The 21,818-nt window shown below is 34.8% G+C and overlaps 1 protein-coding gene across 2 annotated transcripts in view; it reads right to left on the bottom strand.

Annotated features, from left to right (window-relative positions):
* MOXD1 (monooxygenase DBH like 1) overlaps positions 1 to 12,932 on the bottom strand; it is a 125,861-nt gene extending 112,929 nt beyond the window's left edge. The window contains exons 1-2 of one of the 2 annotated variants that reach the window (XM_031964251.1): positions 12,688 to 12,932; positions 12,012 to 12,298 (exon numbers count right to left, since the gene is read on the bottom strand). In XM_031964251.1, coding sequence (XP_031820111.1) covers positions 12,012 to 12,275 — 264 coding nt within the window. In that variant the 5' untranslated portion in view covers positions 12,276 to 12,298; positions 12,688 to 12,932. Of the gene's footprint in view, positions 1 to 12,011; positions 12,397 to 12,687 lie in introns of those variants that run through there. The other variant, XM_031964250.1, reaches the window with a different exon arrangement.
* Positions 12,933 to 21,818: the final 8,886 nt, after the last annotated feature.

The following is a 21,818-nucleotide window of genomic DNA, read 5'->3' as shown; positions in this document are numbered from 1 at the left end:
AAATGCAATATGCTGATTTCCATATTCATAAAATCTTCAAAGTTAGAGGAGACATTGGGGTACTTTCTTTTTTCCTTTTAAAAATAATTTAATATTTTATTTTTCCAGTTACATGTAAAACTTTTTTCAACATTTCTTTTTAAAACTTTGAGTTCCAGATTCTCTCCCTTCTTTAGCTACCTCCCTACCTCCCCCTCATTGAGAAAGCACATATGAACCCCAAGTGCTTTCAGGAATTTCTTTGTAATGTAACATAGTACACCTCTGAAAATTTCTAGTGACTGGGAGATTACTCTGTCACAAGAATGCCACAGGTCTTTATAGCTCAAAATGTTAGAGTAGTCTTAGACTGAGTGAAAAATCTACCTCCACATAATTTCCACCCCTGGTTGCTAGTTCTACATCAGGGGCCTAAAGTAAATAAATGTGACACCCCTTTCCAATCTTAAAACATTATGTAATGTGAAGTGGCCTTTTTCAATTTTTTTCTAATATCTGAAGATAACCATTATGCCTAACAGACACTTAATAAATGTTTATTGACTAATCAATTGATTGATTGTTACCTCTCCAAGTTTTCCTCAAGCTAAATATCTCCTAGTAACATAGATCTTACCTGTCTGGCTGAATAGTATATTTTTAAAGATTTAATTTATATGCTTTCCTATCAATTTAATCATTTTATATAATTTAAGCTTATCAAAACTTTTTTAAAAATGTGTTTTTGCAACCAGAAGTAGTGATTAACCCTCTCAATGTTTTTCAATTTAAAAAATGGTAAATATATTCTGCATGTCATTATCTAAGTCACTGATGAAAGTGTTAGCTGAAACACTGAAACAAGACAAAAGGTTAAAACTCTTTGACATGACACCAAAGATCTTCTTTTAGGTTGACACTGATCCATGAACCAAGCCCTTTTAAATTTGATCAAAGAATACTGCATCTACTATTATTGTTAACAATCTACATTTTACCCACAAAGCTATCATAGGAGATTTTGCAAAAATAATAATAATAATAATAAATAAAATAAAATAAAAAAGTATCACAGTTTTTGAATCCTAACATTACTACATTACTACATTTTCTCAAAGGACTTTAGTCATTAAGATGAAACAAACATAAACTAAACAAAAACATTCTTTTTCTCTATTCAAACTATCTGGGAATCTTTCAGAGCTCTAAATCTTACATTTAATGTATTAATTTTAAGCTGAAGTTCTCTCACTCCTATATAAAAATAAATAGAAAGTTTAAACTAGGGCAGCACTGACTCATTTCTTACCTGTATAGTCAATATTCCAGTATTTAGGGACTGATGATCCCCAGGCAGTGCTGCTTTTCTATGCTTCTGTGACATTTGGCCATTTTAATGCTCATTAGCATTTACAGGGGAAGAAGAGATGTGTTTATATGGATGATGTGAAGCTTTAAGATTTTCCAAATGTAAAATGAATCAACTTTACTACTCATTAGATTTAGTGAAAAGTTTGAAGGAAGATAAATGTACTCTATTGCCTGATTACTATGAGAACTGGCAGAAGGCTGGAAGCTAAACATGCCACCTTGAGAATCCAGAATTTTCAGGATGTTACAGTCAATAAAGGTGATGGGCCACTAGTGATTCCTGGAAGAGAATCAAATGAAAGAGGATTTGCTCCCAAATGTAATTTTTGAGGCAAATTCATTTTCTGTTCTTGTTTTGAAATCTGTTATTGACACCAGACTTTCATCATAATGAGAACCACCATGCAACTCAGCATAGCTTATTTTAATCTTGGAGTCAATAGAAGAGGAAATGAATTTTGTAACATAGTCTCATAGGTGTAGTTATCTAGTCTCCTATTATAGTGATATTCTAATTCTAGGTGAAGACTTAGTATTCTATTTCCCCCACTAATGCAGAGGTTTTGAAGTTAAGCTGAAAGAGATGTTTAATTGACTTATTTTCTTGGTAGTCATTCATCAAGGGACAAATTTCTTCAGCCACATTGATTGAGGAAGACATTTACAAACAGTTTTCACATTATGAATTTATGCAAATTCATATTTTGCAAATTATAAAGAATACTGAAAGAAAGCTATATTCTAAAAACAAACAAAACTTATATTTATTTTACTGTTCTCTTTCTTTGTCTGTCTCTGTCTCCCTTTGTTTCTGTCTTTTCTCTCTGTCTCTGTTTCTGTCTCTTTTCTGTCTCTGTCTCTCTCATTGTGTCTCATTGTCTCTCTCTGTCTCTCTCTATCTCTCTCTGTCTGTATGTCTCTCTCTCTCTCTCTCTCTCTCTCTCTCTCTCTCTCTCTCCCTCTCTCTTTCTCCCTCTCTCTTTTCCTCTCTTTTTGTCTCTCTCTCTCTTTCCTCCTACCCTTTGTCTCTGTGCTTAGTGACTTCCTCCTCCATACATTCCCCAAAACTTAAGCTCTCCAAGTAAAAAGAAAAGGGGCTGCATGAAGACACTGCCACTGCTGCTGCCAGATTTAGTTTGAAACCTCTTGCATTGAAAGAGGAAAACTTGGCTTCACTCTGCCCACCAGACTGCTTGTCAGGCCCCCTAAATATATATCTTTTGTTTATTCTCAAGTATGTCATGTCTGTCTCTGGTCCCCATTTGTCCACCTCTTTATCTCCTCTGTCCATATCTAGTTCCTAAACATCTACCTCATGTTCTTCTCAATTCTGACCAGGCTTCCATATAGTTAACCTCAAGGTATTTTTCCTCCTGCTCTCATGGTCCTGCTTTTCCTCCTTCCTTTCCTACATCCTCTGGCAAATTTTTATTACCTTTATATAAAAGTCCATGGAAAGTTCCATTTATATAAAGTAAGAACTGTCTATACTAAGAGTTCTGTGTTATAATATACATCAACATTATCACAATATATAAAATGATGTGGTAGACAGAAAGATAAACATATATAGATAGAAGATAGATAGAGAGACAGACAGATGTAAAGGGGTGCTTGAAAGCAGAGAGTATAGAAGGTACCTGCATAAGGGTGAAGAGATGAAAGAGCAGAAGAAGAGGAGGCCAGTGTGAGTGAACAGAGAATTCAGGGAATTCTTGAAATTAGTAATGTTGGCATGATTATTAGTGGATCTATAAGGAGGTCTATCACACCAACTCTGCTACTTCCTACATAATTATTGATAAGTCCAACCTTTCTGAGACTAATTTCTCGTCTGTGAAATGAAAACAGATTAAATAATGTTTAACATCCTTTCTAGCTCTAAGTCTTATTATCCTATGAATCTTATGTTATCATAGATAAGAAATAAAACAGAGCAAGAGAAAAGGTTTAGATACTAATAAAAACCAAACTTTTATAAAAGTCATTGGCAAGCTAGATCAAAGTTAGAGACTCTTGTAGTTTACTAAACATACATATAAACAATATAGTAAGAGAAAGGAAAGAACATGTAGTTTACACATAGATTTGAGAAAGCCTTAATTATATTTCTTGTAGGCAGACAGCTTGTTATGCTTAACATCTATTGAGTTCTTTGAAGCTCATGCCAGGTTATGTTTCATAGTATGTATACAGTAGTGAACTTGGAAAAAACAACTTTCAGAAACTTGTAATCGATGCTGGAAGTCCATAGTTGTTACAATGTTATTATTGTTATTATTATATTCTGACTTAGTCCCTGTCTACAAGTGAATATTTTCCTAAAAAACATATCTGACAAATGGTAAGGGAAAAGCAAGGATGACTGATAATAAGGGAAGAGATTTACAATTTTCATCAAAATTTTTACCACTTTTCAAAAATCTCCTTAAGAAGTTGGTTGAGTTTTGAACAGTTATAAAAAATTTAGAATCTGTTTTTATGCTAAAACTTACAAGTATAGTTTAATAAAGGGTGTTCTGAGGAGTTAGGGTTTCTCTTAACTCTACAGCTAAATAGCTATATGATTATTCATAGACAAATTATTTTAATTGCGCTGGGTTTCTTTATCTGTTAGATCTATTACTTTTTTCAACAAATATTTACTAATCACCTGCAGTCTATAAAATGCTGTAACTGGCAATGGGGAAATACAAAATTTTGAAAAGACATCATCCTAACTGAGAGCTTATGATATTGTAAAAGGGGAAGGGAATAAAAACTAAACAATCCCTAAGAACCCACCTAACTCTTGTTGATTCTATGAACAGAATCATCTTGGCATTGGCATTACCAGAAAATTATAATAACCCCCCCAAAATATAAGAAGATATTAGCTATCAGTTATACTTAGAATATAATGGTGCAATATCAAACCAATTATCTCCTTTATAAAATATTCAGATATGTAAAAGAATGGCCTAAAATACCTAAAAGTAAGGTCACTGAATAGAATCACTTATCATAAAAAAGAGGAAAAGGACCCACATGTGCAAAAATGTTTTTAGAAGTCCTTTTTGTAGTGACAAGGAACTGGAATTGAGTGGATTCCCATCAGTTGGAAAATGGCTGAATAAGTTATGGTATATAAATGTTATGGAATATTATTGCTCTGTAAGAAACGATCAGCAGGATGATTTCAGAAAGGCCTGGAGAGACTTACCATGAACTGATGGAAAATGAATTGAAGAGAATCAAGAAAACATTGTACACATCAACAACAAGATTATGTGATGATCAACTGTGATGGACTTAGTTGTTTTCAGTAAGGAGATGATTCAGACCAATTCTAATAGACTTGTGATGGAGAGAGCCATCTGCCTCCAGAGAGAGGGTTATGGAGACTGAATATGCATCACAACATAGTATTTTCACCTTTTTTGTTGTTTCTTGCTTGTTTTTTTCTCATTTCTTTTCCTTTTTGATCTGATTTTTCTTGTGCAGCATGATAAATATGGAAATATGTTTAGAAGATTTGCACATGTTTAACCTATAATGGATTACTTACTGTCTAGGGGAAGGGGGTGGAAGGAAAGAAGGGAGAAAAATATGGAACACAAGATTTTGCAAGGGTGAATGTTGAAAATCATCTTTGCATGTATTTTAAAAATAAAAAGCTACTATTAATTTTTTAAATCTTCTCTACATTTTCTTAAAATTCTTCCATTTATAACAAATTAGTGTCCAGCATCTAAATATAAAATATAACTAATTTATAGTCACTTTATGTTTATAATAACATATTTATATAACAATTTACAATTGTAAAATATTCATGTCTAGTAAGAATAATGACATGCTATGTAATAGAAAGAACACTAGATGTAGTATGAATTTACATTTTCCTGCTAGCTGTGTGACTCGAAGAAGCCGCTTAAATTCACTGGGCCTCAGTTCCTTCATCTATAAAATGTAGATTTGGACTAGATCAATAGTTCTCATAGAACTTGAGACTCTTATTCATATTCCTGAGACTCTTTCAACAATCTCATGTCAAAACTATTTTCATAAGACTAAGGAATTATTAATCTAATAAAATACTTCTCCTTTTTCCACTATATATCTGTGTAAGGTCAATTTTTCTTGAAATATTTTATCCAAATAACATTGAATTGAATGCAGAAACAGATATAAGAATCCAGTTGTCTCCTGTTAAACCATCCAATTAAAAGATATTTCCAAAAACATAAAACACCATTACTCTTCTCACAAAATATTTTGCTTCCAAAAATACACATTTGTTTCATATGTTATTTATGTTAACATATAATGGGTTTATTAAAATATTATTGAATTAGTAAGTAAATATTTTTAAATTATTAGGATCCATTTCCACTACTAGAAATATTGATATATAATCACATAAACAGAAATATTTTGGGGTCATCAATAATTTAAGTTTGTAAAGGAGTCTGAAGATCGACAAGTTTGAAAACCACTGACTAATTGATCTTTACAGTATGTTTCAGATGTAGATTTTTTTCCCTTTCTATATTGTAAACTCATAATATAGAGCACATTTCACTACAATACAAAAAAGATCAAGTACTGGAATTCAGAAAACTTGGATTCTGGATGGGACTGCCACTAATTAGCTGAAGGACTTTAAATAAGTCACTTGTTCTAGCTGTTACTCAATTTTTTTTTTCATTTAGAAAATGAGGATATTGGACTAGATGACATCCAAGATCATAACAACAAGAGAATAATAATAATACAAAGGTTATTTTGAGAGTCAAATGAGAAAATACTATAAAATGCTTAGCAGATTGCCTAAATCTCTACTTTTCTAACTTCTAAATTTTCTTTCAACTCTAATATTGCATGATTCTATGGAAGACTATATCCTTTTCCTGAACAACAAAATGTTCATGGTATCCTATGATATCAATAATTAACTAAGAGGGGAAAAATCAACTTCTCATTCCCTAAAATGCATATAGGTTTCTTCCAACTTTCAGTGGTGAAATTGCTGCTTTCCAAAACGGTTCAATTACTTGTATCAGTTCAGATACATTGTTCCCTAAATTGCCTTTCTTCAGTCAAGTTCTTTGAAGTCATTCTTTGAGCCAGAGAGAACAATACTGCTGGAGGGAGCATTGTGAAACACCATAGCATGTCTACTTATTACTAATAACCCCAAAGCATGAAGCATGGATGGATCCTTTTGTCATCTGCAAATTTTTTGGCTTTACTCAAAGACTTAAAAATATCTCTTAACAAAGGACCAGCTGAGCTCGGTCAATATGGCACACACTTTTCATCTTCACGTTTTGCCGGCCTTCCAATTTGCTTTCCAAACATTTCTTTGTTGCCGTTGGCAGGGATGCACTTAAAAGCAGCACATCATCAGCCACAAAGAATGCTCCCTGTTTTCTGTTATTTAAAATCCCATTCCAAGTACTTCCCAGTGAACAGCCTAGGAGCAATTAAGCTGCCACTGAAAACTACTTTTGATAATAGAAATGCTTTGGTTTTAATGACAGCTAACAAGCCAGGCAGTAACAAATGATAACATATGTTTCACTCCCCATTCACTAACGATTTATGGCCCCACGATAAAGATGAATCAATTTTTTTGTAACTGCAACAGACAAACCTCACAATGCTACTCTCTTCTCTAACTCACACAAAACAGGCATTCATCAGAGTGTGTTACTTGCCTTAAAATGGTGCTTCTCAGCTGCTATATGGTTTGGCTGAGGGTAGTATTGCACTGTGTCACATAAGGATGGGGGACAAGGACAAACATGAATCTATCATGGGCAAGCATGTTAAACCCATTCACTGACACAAGGATCTAAAGAGTAACTATAGAAGTCAAATAAAGGTTGCCCCTAGGCACTTAAGTTTTAGATAGCCAGTAAAGGAATCAACTCTAGCCATATTCTAGGTAATAAAGGTAAATCGCTTTAGAACAATGTATCTAATATGTTAGATGGAGATACTCTTCACTATATAAACTGAACACTTCTCTCATTTTTTTTATCTTAACATATGCATCTTGTGTGGCCTGATATATATTTCTCTAAAACATCGTCAGACTAATTTCACAAAATGGGAAGGACAAATGGATAAAATGCCAAATTTTAGTGTTGCTCCTCCCAACCCTATTAATGTGCAAAAATGCAAAATACAAAGTTATTTAACAAGCTATCAAGCAAATGTCACACTCTGCTGTCTGGGGTGGCCTCAAGCTATCAAGAGTGGTTAGTAACCACCAAAAAGTGATGGGCCAAGCAAAGTTCAGACATCCTTCCTATAAGGGGTCAGTGACCATGGTATTGACCACCCACTGACTCTCAAGAAATAGAGGGGAGAGTGGGATATAGATGATAGAAGAACAAGCAATTGCTTAGCAATATGAGAGGAGGCCAGGCAGGTGATAGCAAGTGATGAATAGGGTAGAGACAGAGTAGCAGCAGTGTGAAGACTAATGAAGAGCAGCCCAAACAGAAGATCATGGATGTCCACAGAACTTCACAACAGAAAGGGTCATTACAGATCTTTTATCCAAATGCCCTAATTTAGAGATGAAAAAGATAAGCACCCAAAAACGCATTATCTGTGCAAGGTCCCAGAACCTGGATTTGAACCCAAACCTCTGAGACTGAGGTATGAGAAGAATGTCTTTGAACTTGAAATCAGAAGAACTGGGTTTTCAAGTCCCCATAGCATGGTTCTGGGTAACTTATTTAATTTCTAAGCCTCAATTTCCTTATATTCATTGTGGAAATAACATTGACTGTATTTATCTATGATACTCTTTACTGATTGCCCCCTTTTCCAGATCTCTTTTCTATGTTATCCTCCTTCATCAAAATGCAAACTCCTTGAGGACAGGGGCTGTTCCTCTTTTTGCTTTAAAAAAAAATTCATGACACATAAAAACATTTAATAAATACTCATTTCTGCTTGAATGAATCTAGAATGAACACTCTTTTTTACTTATGAATCTTAGAATCCCTAGTTTTCTTCCAGGTTTAACACCATTTTCTATAAGAACCCTTTGAACCTCACTTCTTCTCTCCATTCCCAAATTATTTTGTATTTGCCTTAAAAAAAATCAACTTAATATATATCTACATATGAACTTGTTATTTCCTCAGCTGGAATGGAAGCTCCTTGAATGCAAATATTATTTGTTTTTTTTTTTTTTGTCCTTGCATTTCTAATTCTTAGCACTGTAAGAGGTACATAGTAAGTATTTAATAAATATTTGTTGCTTTTAACTAACTTTAGTTTGTCCTTATATTCTTGGTGCCCAGGACAATGTCTAGCACAGAGTAGGCATTTAATAAATGCAAGTTAATTAATATCTACCTCACAAGGTTGTTGTGAAAAATAACAATAACCTTGAAAACACTTTATAACTGCATCAACATCAACTGTTATTAGTTTCTGATTTGGAGCATTTTTCTGTAACATGTATTCTGATTTTCATAATTCTAGAAAGTTTATCTCTAGCCTTTGGTTTCAATTGCTATCTTTCCCTTTATTTCAGTGGCTCAAATTTGTAAATATAAATGAGTAAAATCATACTTAAGTCCACAGTCTTTTATAATGCTTTAAATTCTAAGACAAAAAAGTGTCTGTACTTTTTATTCTGACAGTCTAATGTATTACCATCCATGGTCAGAGGGGATCCTGTTAAAAAAAATAATAATAATTCCAAAAGTTGAAAAGGAGAAAGGGAGAAATCCAAACCCTAAGATCAAATTTACGCATTAAAACTAAGGAAAACATACTGGGAAGACAAAATCTTAAAGGTATACCCATGAAGGATAGGCATGTCAGTTTGAGTTTCTGACATGCTTAAAAACTGAATTCCACTCCTTGAATAATCATGATTATTTTTAGTTTTATATTCCTCTCTATTTTCTCTTTAACCTGCTTGAAGATATTCTCCCAGTGATCTTTGAAAAGTTTATTATGGCAAATAATTGCACAGTATTAATCCCAGAAGTAAATTACTAATAGAACCATACCCCAAACTTTTAAGCTTTAGCTACTTATCAACATGAGATTTAGAGCTGAAACATTAGAGAGCATATATCTCACCGCACTATTTTTATATGTAAGGAGCCCGAGGCCCATAAAAGTAAGGTCACAGGATAGTACTCAAAAGAATCCAGACTGACTGATTCCAACTTCCATGCTTTTCTTACTTTACCATATTGCCTTAAGACCATTATCCAAATTAATAAGTAAGAAACTGGAAATGAAAGGGAATCTAATGAAAATATTCTAAAATATTCTAAATATGCTAAAAATTAAATTCAACCTAGAATAACAAAATAAAAGGCATAAATTCTGTTTTCCATGAATTATCTTAAATGAAAGATATTTCTATATATGCTCTTCATTCTCTTTTCCATCTAAAAGAGGCTTCCCCATATTCCTGTAAGCCTGATTAAAGTAATTTCATTGTATTTCTCCATATTATGAAATGAAGAGAAAGTAGTGACATTATAGCCCAGGGGAAAAATAATCTTCTTCAGCCTAATATTTGAACCGAACATATTAGATATGAAAAAGATGGTAACAAATTTCTTTTCCTTTCTAATTAAAATGTTTCAAAAGAGTGGATCTCTAGTTGTATATTCATATTACATGTCAAAGGATTATTTGAATTACAAAATTGAATTATGAATTAAAATGCTAATTTATCTACATATAACATTTGTTGAATACCAGAACTATGAGAAATGAATTTTAGATTAATAAAGTCTATATTTAGCGGGATCATAATACAAATTCATCGTGCTTGTATGTGAACTAGGATTTTATGCATGTTAAAACAAGATTCTAAGTTTAGTTTTTCTTCTATCATATTGTCTGGGTTCTCTAAAATGTTTCTTTCTTGAAGGGGGAAATAGTAAGATAATCTTTAAAGAGTACTTTGTTTTACAAATCTAAATAATGAGATTTCCTTATGTTCTTTCCAATGGAGGATGTAGCAATAGCTTTAAAAAAAAGCAGATTACCAAAGAAAATAAAATGAAAAAGTTTCATTTAAATAAGACATTATCTATGTCTTGTCACAAGAGAGCAAATCATTTCATTTGCTGAAGCATGCCTTCAGGTCAAAAAAATGGTCCAAAAAAGCTAGCGTATAAGCAGCAAGAAGAAATTGTTTATCAATGACATTTCTCAGAATGAAATTCTGAAGTATCATTTTATTTCCAAAGACTACCTTTTAGGTTTCAACAGTGATGAAATTCCTGGTGGGGGAGAGGAAGGATAGATTAGTCTTCTTTAAAATGGTAGGAAATTAAAAATAGGACAATGCTTAGCAATTTTTACAATTAACTTTGGTTTTTGTTTGTTTTTTTAACTAAAATAGGTATTCTTGAATCATAATCCTCTCTTATGTAAAACTGAATGTGTTAGTAGGGATAGAAAGAACTGAAGAGTGCATACTGGAAAGGACATCTGGAAATATCTTTTAGGTGAATGTAAATTATGTTTTATATTCACTGATCTTATTTACAGATTTTTCAGGTAATGCTCTGAACTGATGTCCTATGAACTATTAGCATACTAATATCTAATATTTTTAATGAATCATTTTAAGAAACTAAGAGAATAACTTTAAAGTACATTATCATTAGGGAATGTATAAGTAATTTTGGAATGTTGCTGAAGGTGAAGACAATGAAAGTTTTCAGATGATATGATTTCCCGATTTATTCTAGTCACCTGAAGTGGATTCTTTTCTATTCATAAAGAGAGAGATGAGCAATCTGGCAAGACAGCAGCTAGCTGTCAAGTGACTAAAGCGTAGTGAGAACGCGATCTTCCACCTGTGCTGTATTAGGAAATGTGATAACATTATGAATGTTAATACCGACCAACGTGACCCATATGACAGGAAATTGTCCGAAATGATCCTCTGCTTCCCAAGTTCTTTGGTGACAAGTAGAAAAAACTTTAGCATCAGGGTACCAAGCTCTGACAGAATAACTTCAAATCCCGTGCTTACTGTTAGTAAGATACTAAAATAAAGGCGACTCGGAATTCTTCAGCACAAATCGATATTGAGACCCAAATTCGAGGGCTGGAGAATAATGGAAAGCAGGGAGTGACAACAATCAGAAAGCCATCAGTGAATGAACAGAGAGAAAGGAAGTCTGTAACCCGTAGTGTGCCCCCTTGGAAATGCATGCAGCTATAGTACGGAACCTGCAAGAGCCTCATTTATGTCTTCAACCCGCGCTTTCCAACAGAGTCAGAGCATTGTCCCAGAAAAAACTGAGACTGCTCTGGCAGAGTGGATGTTCTTGCTTAAATGGGAGGTTTGGGGGAGGGATGAGGCGCACGGAAGGTGGGGACTCACTGATGACAAGCAACTAGTAAGTGCCTACTATATACCAGGTGCTGCAGATACTACAAAGAAATAATCCCTGTTGTCAACGAGCTGACATGCTAACGCAAGAAAGGCTGATGGGGTAGTTCTGAATGTCAGTCTCTGAAGACCCCCAGCCTCTACATAAATGCATAAACACAGCATCTGTTTCCCGCTGCTTGCGCCCAAACTCCCTCATATACATATTGTAGGGCACGAGGTACGTAAGTAATGAGTCAGGGACCATCCCGTCCCGTGGGGAGGGAGAGCTTACCTGCAGATATGGACTGCCATTCTCCACCCCTCCCAAGACGATGTCCGCTGAAGTCATCGCTCCGGTGGGCGAGAAGCCCAAGCCTACGTAGCCAGGGGTCTGCACCTCCAGTCGGAAGGCAAGAGTGCTGCCTTCGTGGCCCCATTGTAGCCAGTACTTGCCCTCCCAATCCAGGAGAGCGCGGTGTGGGTAACTGCGACCAGTCCCCCCCGGGGCGCTGCTGGGGAGCAAACCCCACAGGAACAGCAGGGACCAGCGGCACATTGTAGTTCTCTTATTTTGGGCACCTGAGAGAATGCGAGAGAGGAAAGAGAAAGGGAGTGGGAGAAAAAGAGCCACTTGGGAGGGTGGCTGACTGGGACCTCCCCCCTCGGTGCCGGTTCCCCCCCCCGTCCAACCTTCTTCCCCCCCCCCCCTCCCCACCACCCCGCACCAGCAGATGGTAGCTGCTCCACTCGGCGGCCCGCCGCGCCCAGGAGGGGGCCGGCCTGCCTCAGCGCGCCCGCCCTGCTGCTGCGCCCTAGGCGGCCCCAGACCCAGCAACCAGTCTGCTCCCATCCCGTCTAGTCCAGTCTAGTTTGTATACTACTGCTGCTTTTTTCCTTGTGGTGCTGTGGGAAAAGTGCTGGCTTTAGTATCCCAGGATCTGGGTTCAGATCCAGACGTTGTTACTTACTTTACAATTTTATGATCACTTCTGGAATCTTAGTTTCCTCATCTGTAAAATGAATTAGAGGACCTCCAAATTCCCCTTGGCCACCAAATCCCACTTGGGATCTTTCCTGGGTTCTAGAATCTGGAGAGACAGGTGGACTCAGAAAGGCATAGGAAGGTCTTGGACGAAGGAGGGAAGTTAAAAAGAGGAGAGAGGAAGAACTGTAGGGCTAAAGATAGCAAGATAGCGGAAAGGGAAATGGGGGTGGGGAGAAAGAAAAGGACTTTGGGAGGAGGGATAGAAAGAGGTAGGGGGATATTCTCTTGGGAGGAAAGAGGAAACTCAATTGAGGAATGTCTCAAAGAGGAAGAACGGGTGATTTGATGAGCAGTCAGAATAAGTTTAAGAGGGAAAGTAGGGACAAAAGGAGGAGCTTGTGCTGAATACAACGATTATTTTATGGAAAAGAAAGACAGGGAAAGTTTTGTTTTTCTTTTTTTCTCCACTTACTGTTTCCCTCTTTCTCCTCCATTTCCATAGAGTCAAACCCTCTCATTTTGAATATTAGATTGCAAACTGTTATGTGACTTAGGTAAAATGGCATGGGCCAAGAACGGAAAAACCAGCATTTTCAGTCAGATCCTCTGACTCAAAATCCAGTAGTTTTTCTACTATACAGAAGAAAGTACCTTTCTGTTTTTTTGTCCAGGAAGTGCCCTGTATATTGAGAGGAACAACTTTCACTTTACCCTTAGTGATTAGTCAGTCCTTTTTTAAATTCCTATTTTCAGCCCTAGAGCTTGGCAATCAGGCAACCTTTATTAACTATCAGCTATGTGTCAGGCACTGTGCTAAGCACTGAGAATATAACAAAGGTAAAAGAAGCTCCTTCTCTTAAGAGGGAACTGTTATCCTTTTAACCAAGGAAGCTCTTATTTCCTCAGTTTTCTTCTTAAAGGTATAAACGATCAGTCTGGCTCCCAGTTACAATTCCAGCCAATTCATATGTTCATATTTCATTCCTTCATGCATTCAGCATTCCAGTCAAACTACATTAGTAGCTATAACTCCAAATTAGTATGCCATCTCTGTTTTCATTTTCTTTAAAAAAAAAAAAAAAAAAAAGTCTTCTTTTATCATCCCTCCAATGAACTCCCTTTTCCCCTTCACCTTTTAGAATCCTCAAAATCCTTCCAGGCTCAGCTCAGATGGCACCTCCTGTTGTTCATTCCTTTCAATCTTGTCTGACTCTGCATAGGGTTTTAGGGTTTTCTTGGCAAAGACATTGGAATGGTGTGCCATTTTCTTCAGCTCATTTTACTTAGGAGACAAACAGGATTAAGTGACTTGTCCAAGATTAAGAAGCTAGTAAGTGTCTGAGACCAGATTTGAACTCAGGAACATGAATATCACTTTTTCATATGTAGCTTTTTATTTCAAAATACATGCAAACATAGTTTTCAACATTCACCCTTGCAAAATCTTGTGTTGCAAAATTTTCTCCCTCCCTTCCCTCATCCTTTCCCCTAGACAGCAAGTAATCCAATATAGGTTAAACATGTGTAGTTCTTCTAAGCATATTCCCACATTGATCATGCTGCACAAGAAAAATCAGATCAAAAAGGAAAAAAAAAGCAAGCAAGCAATAAAAAAGGTGGAAACACTATGTTGTGATACACATTCAGTTCCCATAGTCCTCTCTCTGGATGCAGATGGCTCTCTCTCCATCACAAGCCTATTGGAATTGTCCTGGATTACCTTATTGTTGAAAAGAACCAAGTTCATCACAATTGTTCATCACATAATCTTGTTGTTGCTGTGTACAATGTTCTCTTGGTTCTATTCACTTCGCTTAGCATCAGTTCATGTAAATCTCTCTAGGACTTTCTGAAATCATCCTGCTGATCATTTCTTATAGAACAATAACATTCCATTACATTTATATGCTGTAACTTATTCAGTCATTCTCCAGCTGATAGGCATCCACACAGTTGCAGTTCCTTGTCACTACAAAAAGAGCTGCTACAAACATTTTTGCACATGTGGGTCCTTTCCCCTTTTTTTATGATTTCTTTGAGACACAGACCTAGTAGAGACACTGCTGGATCAGTTTGATAGCCCTTTTGCCCTAATTCTAAATCACTTGAATCATATGGTTGGACCAGGTCACAGCTCCACCAATAGAAGATAAGTCTTTCTAACTCCATGCCCAGCACTCTAAATTCACCATGCCTACACAATAAGAAACTGTTCTTGTTGATCCCCCCTCAGAGATTAGTGTTCTCTGATTCCTAATATTGTTTTCTAGGTACATATCTGTGTATACATTTGACACACCCACAGGAAAGAAAAAAGTAAGATCATTGAGGGAAAATAATTTTATCCTTTTTCAGTTGGGGATTTTTTCTTTGTTTACAAAGCACATACTTGGCCTTTAAATATTTAGTTTAATGAACTGACTAGTTAAACTGGATAGCAGAATACTACAGTCTGGTTGAAGTTAAGACTTTGTCGTAAGATTCTAAGCCCACATCCTTTCTCTTCGGTTATTTTGAGGTCTCATTATAGCCACATCATCAAATCTTTCATCCTTGTTGTTTTGACCACAATCACTCATTTTCAAAAATTAAAAAGCCACAAGAACTTCGACTTACCCTCTATATCAAATAAAACTTATTCACTCTGCAATTGAACACTGTATTTGGAATACCAGTGTTACATAAGGATTATGCTTCATCAGACTTTGTTTTTCTACCTGAAGCATGCTCTGTTGCTCTAATCTGTTTTTTATTTCAACTTTCATTCCTGCTTCAACTTTCATTCCTGCCTATCTGCATGCTTTAAACAATCTTTGACTTTTAATTTTTTGTTTATTTTTCCTTTCAAAACTCATTTTGGTACCCATTTTTTTTTTAAAAAAAGCTTCAACTAATTAGAATGACTTTCATGACCCCAAATATAACTGAATATCCCTTTTTTTTAAACTGAAGTCTATATTTACATAAATGAAAAAAGAAAATAATGTTTTTCATCTTATTTTTCCATTAGTGTAAAGTCTTTGAGTATATAAGGAATTTATATTTTTCATGTCTGAAATTTCATCCAATTCAAGGGTTTCACAACCATTAAAATGAATAAAAAACAACTCCATATACACACAGTTAATAAGCTTAATTTGTGCTCTGATGTCATTATGTTTTGGTCTGAGTTGACCTAGAAATTGAGGGGGAAAAAGATGAAGAAACTTTCCTAAAACTATATAGGCCTACCAGAATGCTTATGTGTGATGACTGCATTAGCACCCTGGATACTTTAGAATCAGCCAGAGTCAGGATCAGCAAAAGTCCTTGATCTTTATTTTTTTTGGATGTGAACAGAATGATGATACAAAATGAGAGCAATCGGACACGAATCCTGCCAAGAGTGACTCTGGCTTTTTCACTTCACCCTCTAAATCCTGCCTCAATCTCTCAATACACCAAATAGATCAAACCTGCATAGAGTAGTGGGCAAGGCCATTCTTTCTCCAAGCATATGCTAATAGAGTATTGTCCATTTGGTAATTAGTTTTAAGTGCTCGGACCTCAGGGCATCAACTCAATTTCAGCCTATTATACTTATGGACTTAAGTATTTTTCTTGGGGTGGAGAGGGGGAAAACAGAAAAAAATTTCATGGTATAAAGAACTGCAGGTAGGTAAATTTCTTCTACTGATACATATTGGCACTTCTTTTTGGAGTCACCTGATTCACTAAGAGGTTAAATGACTTTTCTGATGTCATGTAGTCAAAGGCAGCATTCAAATTGAAGTCTTCTTGGCTTCAAGGCTAGAGCTCTGTCTACCATTACCAAGCTGCTTTTATTTATAGAAAGACATATTCAATAAAGGTCTCCTGAGATGCCTAATGGCACAGCAGGTAGAATTTTGAACTTGGAATCAGGAATACCTAAGTTCAAATCTCAACTCTGATACTACTTGTGTAACCCCAGTAAAGTTACTTTGTCTATTCCTTAGATGACTCAGCTATAAAATGAATACAAAAATTCAGAATTCTTAAGATAATTACTGGCTGGCTTTCTCTCTCTCTCTCTCTCCCCTCCCCCTCTCTCTTTCCCTTTCTCTTCCTTCTTCCCTGCTTCCCTTTGTCTTTCTCTCTGTTTCTCTCTCTGTCTCTGTCTCTCTCTGTCTCTCTCTCTCTCCTTCATCTGAGTCCAGCTTGAATTTTACTAAGTTAATTACTATGTAAATTACTAACTTCTCAAAATTTTGTGATGGTATGCCCTCCAGGCAAATGAAAAAATAAAGAGAAGAATGCAAGGTAGTATCAAAAAACAAGGTGGTGGAGTAAAAAGAAACCTAGGGCTAGACTCAAGAATATCAAATTTTGTTTGTCACCTTAAATATGACCCTGGGCAAATCACTACCACTCTTTACGTAAATTCCCTCATCTGAAAGTATAGATAATAACAATACCTACCTTCCAGGATTGCTGTATGGAAAAAAAAAATCAAATACTTCTACTTTGTGAACCTCAATGCTATTTGTTATTATTAAATATCAAAATAATATCTCTAAACATCAATAAAAATAAAATCTGAAGATTCTTAGATCTTGGAGAAACTATTTAAATAACTTTCATTGTAGAATAAATAGGAAGAAAACAGGTGAATTCACTTTGAATGTTTTTCTATACCTAATTTGAAATGTGTCAAATTAATCCTATTTTCTAACCATGTCAGTAAGTGTATTACCCTAATCTCTTCTTTTTATGTGTATCTTAAAAAAAAAACAATGGGCATATAAGATGAGATAAAATATCAGAGAATTAATGAAGTCCTATTTAAATTAAGTCCTAGAAACCTTACAAAATCTCTAATTTTTATAATGAATCATTTTCTTGTGTTTTCCAATGGGGAATTTAAAATCATCCTTTAAACAGTTTTTAGCCTTCATCCTCTTCAGTTGCACAGCTTGAGATCAGCCAGGATACCTGCACCAATGCCAAGCTTTCTCACCCACAAACCCTCTGCTGCAAAGGTTTATTTATATTTCCACATTAGTCAACTGCAAAAAAAAAAAAAAAAAAAAAAAAAAAAAAAAATTCTCCAAGAGCAGTAGAGAGTCTAACCAAAGCCACTTGGTGAGGGTAAGGAGTGTCTAAAGTAGGTCATTTCTCTTTTGGAATAGCATAAGTGTAAGCACTTTTTCCTCAGCATACCAGAGGTGTAACAATAATACTTAATGCTTAAAAAATTCCCATCTTCTAGGTAACTCAAAGAGAAATATTTACATATATGACCTCAGTGATTCTCCAACACTCCTTAGAGAAGGTAGAGCACTGTCTCATGTCTAGTTTACAAACTGAGGCACAATCATGAAGTCATTCAATTTGTCCAAGTTCATTCAGTCAGTCTGTGCTAATAATAGAAGTTTTGGTTTCCCTTTTACTTAATGTAAAATATTTTCTCCATTCCTCACTATCCATTCCGGGGAAAAAAGGGGGGAAGGGGCTTTGAAAGTTACTAGATGATCATTGTAATAATTTGTTTCATAAGAATGGATTTTTTTAGTATGCGAACAACATAGTATTATTTATAAGTAGAAAAATAAATGCATTTTAGATGTTCAACAATTCTTAGTGAATGATGATGGTAATCAATTAGTATTGGTTAAGTGTGTACTCTGGGGCAGGTATTGTACCAAGCATTTGTGATGCAAAGACAAAAAACCCTATCTCTAAGAAGAACAAGGAAGAGCAAAAGGAAGAGGAGGAGGAAATTATTGATTTATTTTGGTCATAGGCCATAGAAAACTGACACAGGATTAATTGGCTTTCTTCAAGCTACCCTACAATTTACTATCAATTAGGCCTGACTCTCAGATAGTTCACATATAAAATATACAAAAAAGTCAATAATTCTCACCACTTTAACAACACCATTCTCTAATTGTGTGATTTCAGGTAAATAATTTAACCTTTTTGAGACTCACTTTCCTCATCTACAAAATAACATTATCCATATTAGCTTTACCTATCAGAATTATTGTGAATATCATCCATTCATTATTTATATAAAGTAATGTAGTTTTTTTTCATCTCAATATACTTTCCAATGCTATACAATATAAGGTGGTTTTAATTTCATATATTTTTCACAATATCACAATGGTAAAATTCTATTAGTTCAGCCTTCTGGAATAACAACTGAATAGAGATGATTACCTTTGTCAACTATTACTGAGCCAAAATTTGCAGAAAGGATTTTACTATCACAGAAACTGAAGTAGTTGGAGTGGGAGCAATTTGCATCCATATCCCCAAGTTTATTTGCATGATGCTAAGCACAAAGGGTTCTAGAAGTATGTGCCCATACCCATGATCTTGCCATTTGTAGGTTCAACTGCTCAAAGTCCCCACTAGAAATAAATGAAATCTGATTTCTGTAGATAATAAGCAGCTAGATCTTGTAATTCAGAAAGATCTTAAAAAGGGAAGAAAGCACAACTGGGAACAGATGCCAGTATGGAAAAAATGACACTCAAATGACAAAAAGAGAAACTGAGGTAGAACTCTGCACCAATAATACTTTTCTAAAGGGATATGATCCTCTCCAAGAAGTGGATACCAGATCTTCCTGCAATCTGAGATGTTTCCTTCCTCTACAGCCTTATTTTTTATAGCTTTGATACCAGTTTTGATAACTGAACACTCTAGGGAGTTACATAAAATACAGAATCCCATTGCTTTATAGACCTTGCTTTGAGGGCCAAAAATGAATCATTAACTATACTTGGTCTGTCAGTAGAGGAGGCATGGGTTGAGTGAAACAGGTAATACCTCCAATGACTAATTGGGTTTAAGACTGAGGAATTAAGATTAAGAGATTGTGAAGCAAGAGAAATGATACAAGTCATACAGGATATTAAATATGAATTGTGGCACTTTCTGTACCATTCCACTCTTGCTTGGCTTGCGCATAAAATTTGAGTAAACAGGACTGAGATATCCATGTCAGCATTCTGTGTACAAACAAGCTTCTTAGTAGTAAACAAATAGCTAATATGAGCCTATTATTGAAGCCTTTTATAAGGACCTATTTTATCCAGTTATTCCTAAGTGATTTATGTAAAATATAGATTTGTATATTGTTTATTTTTATATCTATTATTAGAAGCCTGAATAAATATATATTACTAGATAAGTGTGTTACTTAATAATTATTGATAATCATTACCCCTTATAGAATCATGCTGAACTGATGATTAATACTGATTAGAATTTGAGCAGGAGTCCAAAATGAATCATCTCTCACATCAGAAAGTAAAGTCCTATCCCCCACCCCCTCACATATATACTTTTGAGTTGCATCATACATTTTTGTGACACATCCTCCTTTACTAATAAATATTTTCACAAAGATAATGTGTTTTGTTTCTACCTGTATAAAAAATATTGGCATGGGATAGGATTGACTTATGTTATTTGCTCTGGAGCCATCTATTCCCCTGTCTTTCTAGTCATACTATACATCACTATTCTATTAGGACTCTACAATTCAGACAAATTGCTCTTCTTAATGTACTTTACACAAAACAGACACTTCATTAGATTGAGTGTCTCAATAGTAATGACTATTTTGTTATATCAGTTATTTTTTTCACTTTTCTTTGTATCCTCAGTGATCAGCATATATTAGACTCAATAAATATTTGTTGTCTTGAATTGTTCTGGCAATGCCTATAATGAATTTTCTCTTTATCTCTGCCTTTAAGCATCCATTTTCCCCTGAAAACTGAGCTCAAACACCATTTCTTCATTAACATCTTTCCTCATTCCTTCCAACTACTAGTGCTCTAATTCCCTATTTTACCTGGATTGATTTTGCACATATTCTATATGTACTTGTACTGAGTCATTTTTGTGTTTGTGATTTCTAGTTTGCAGAACAACATAAAGTACATAGTAGTTACTTACTAATTATGTATTATTTGATTGATTGATTTGTTAGTTGGTTGAATGATAAGAACTACCCTGATTTTAAACTTTTTTGCTTATGATATATTGAGGTAGTTCTTATAAAATGAGAGAGATGTTCATCTAAAACAATTTAACTTATTTTCTGGGGAAAGTATTATTGGGTTTTTAATAGATTGCTTTTATAGATAAATTGTTAGTATTTTTAATAATTAACCTTCAAATTTTTCCAGTCTCTTTTAATCTTTTGTTATCATGCATTAATTATGTTCTACAGAATTTTTTGAGGTCTTTGACTTTGCAGTGTTGTCAATTGAAATACAGAAAATCTAAGTCATCTACACTGGAAAAAATACAATATTCTTAGTACCTGTATTTGACATATCAGTTTTTGAATGTGATTTCAACATTGATTTTGGCCTTCTCATCCACTCATTTTCTTTCTTGAGTTTTATTTCTAATTGTACATTTTAAAAATTTTGCTTCTAAGAACCTGTAATCAATCTGAATGTTCTCTGCTAGTGCAGGTTGCAATCCACTCATAACTGAATAAAGTAATGAATGAAAAAGTATTTAGTAAATTTAGTAAATCCTCAGGTACTAATCACTGGGAATGTGAAAACAAAAGCAAGTTATTATTCCTTGTCTTCAAAGAGCTGGGTGGTGTTCAGTAAGTGTTGTTTTGGAAGTCACTGGGATGTTAGTGACATTTACCATGATTTACATGAATTTACCAAGAATAGTTAACATAATTAACAATATTCTATACCCTATTTGCACCCACCAAACATTTCCTTCCTTTTTTCCTTACCTGTAATTTTAATTATTTGGAAGTCATGATGTCTAGCACCTCAAGGGAAAAAATTATTACTTAATAGATAGGTTTTGGTTGACAGAGAACACTTTTAGATGTATGAAAGAGCTACATAATTTTCCAAACTCAATACAGCTGGGTTTTGTCCTTTTTAATTCCCAACTTAACTTGCAGTTCATTTACTTTGTTCCTCCAAAATACATGTGTTTATGAACAAACTAGATATGTTGTTCATCCAAAGATGTATCATAATTTTTTCAATAATCAACAAATATTTTTAAGACCCTATAATGTATCTCTTTGATAAGTATATCCTGATATGTGTCTCACTTGATACTAATGATTAGGGGATCATCTAACTA

This window comes from Sarcophilus harrisii, chromosome 4 (genome assembly GCF_902635505.1).
Source record: "Sarcophilus harrisii chromosome 4, mSarHar1.11, whole genome shotgun sequence".
In the NCBI taxonomy this organism is placed as follows: domain Eukaryota; kingdom Metazoa; phylum Chordata; class Mammalia; order Dasyuromorphia; family Dasyuridae; genus Sarcophilus; species Sarcophilus harrisii.
This window is presented reverse-complemented; position numbering and strand designations above follow the sequence as displayed.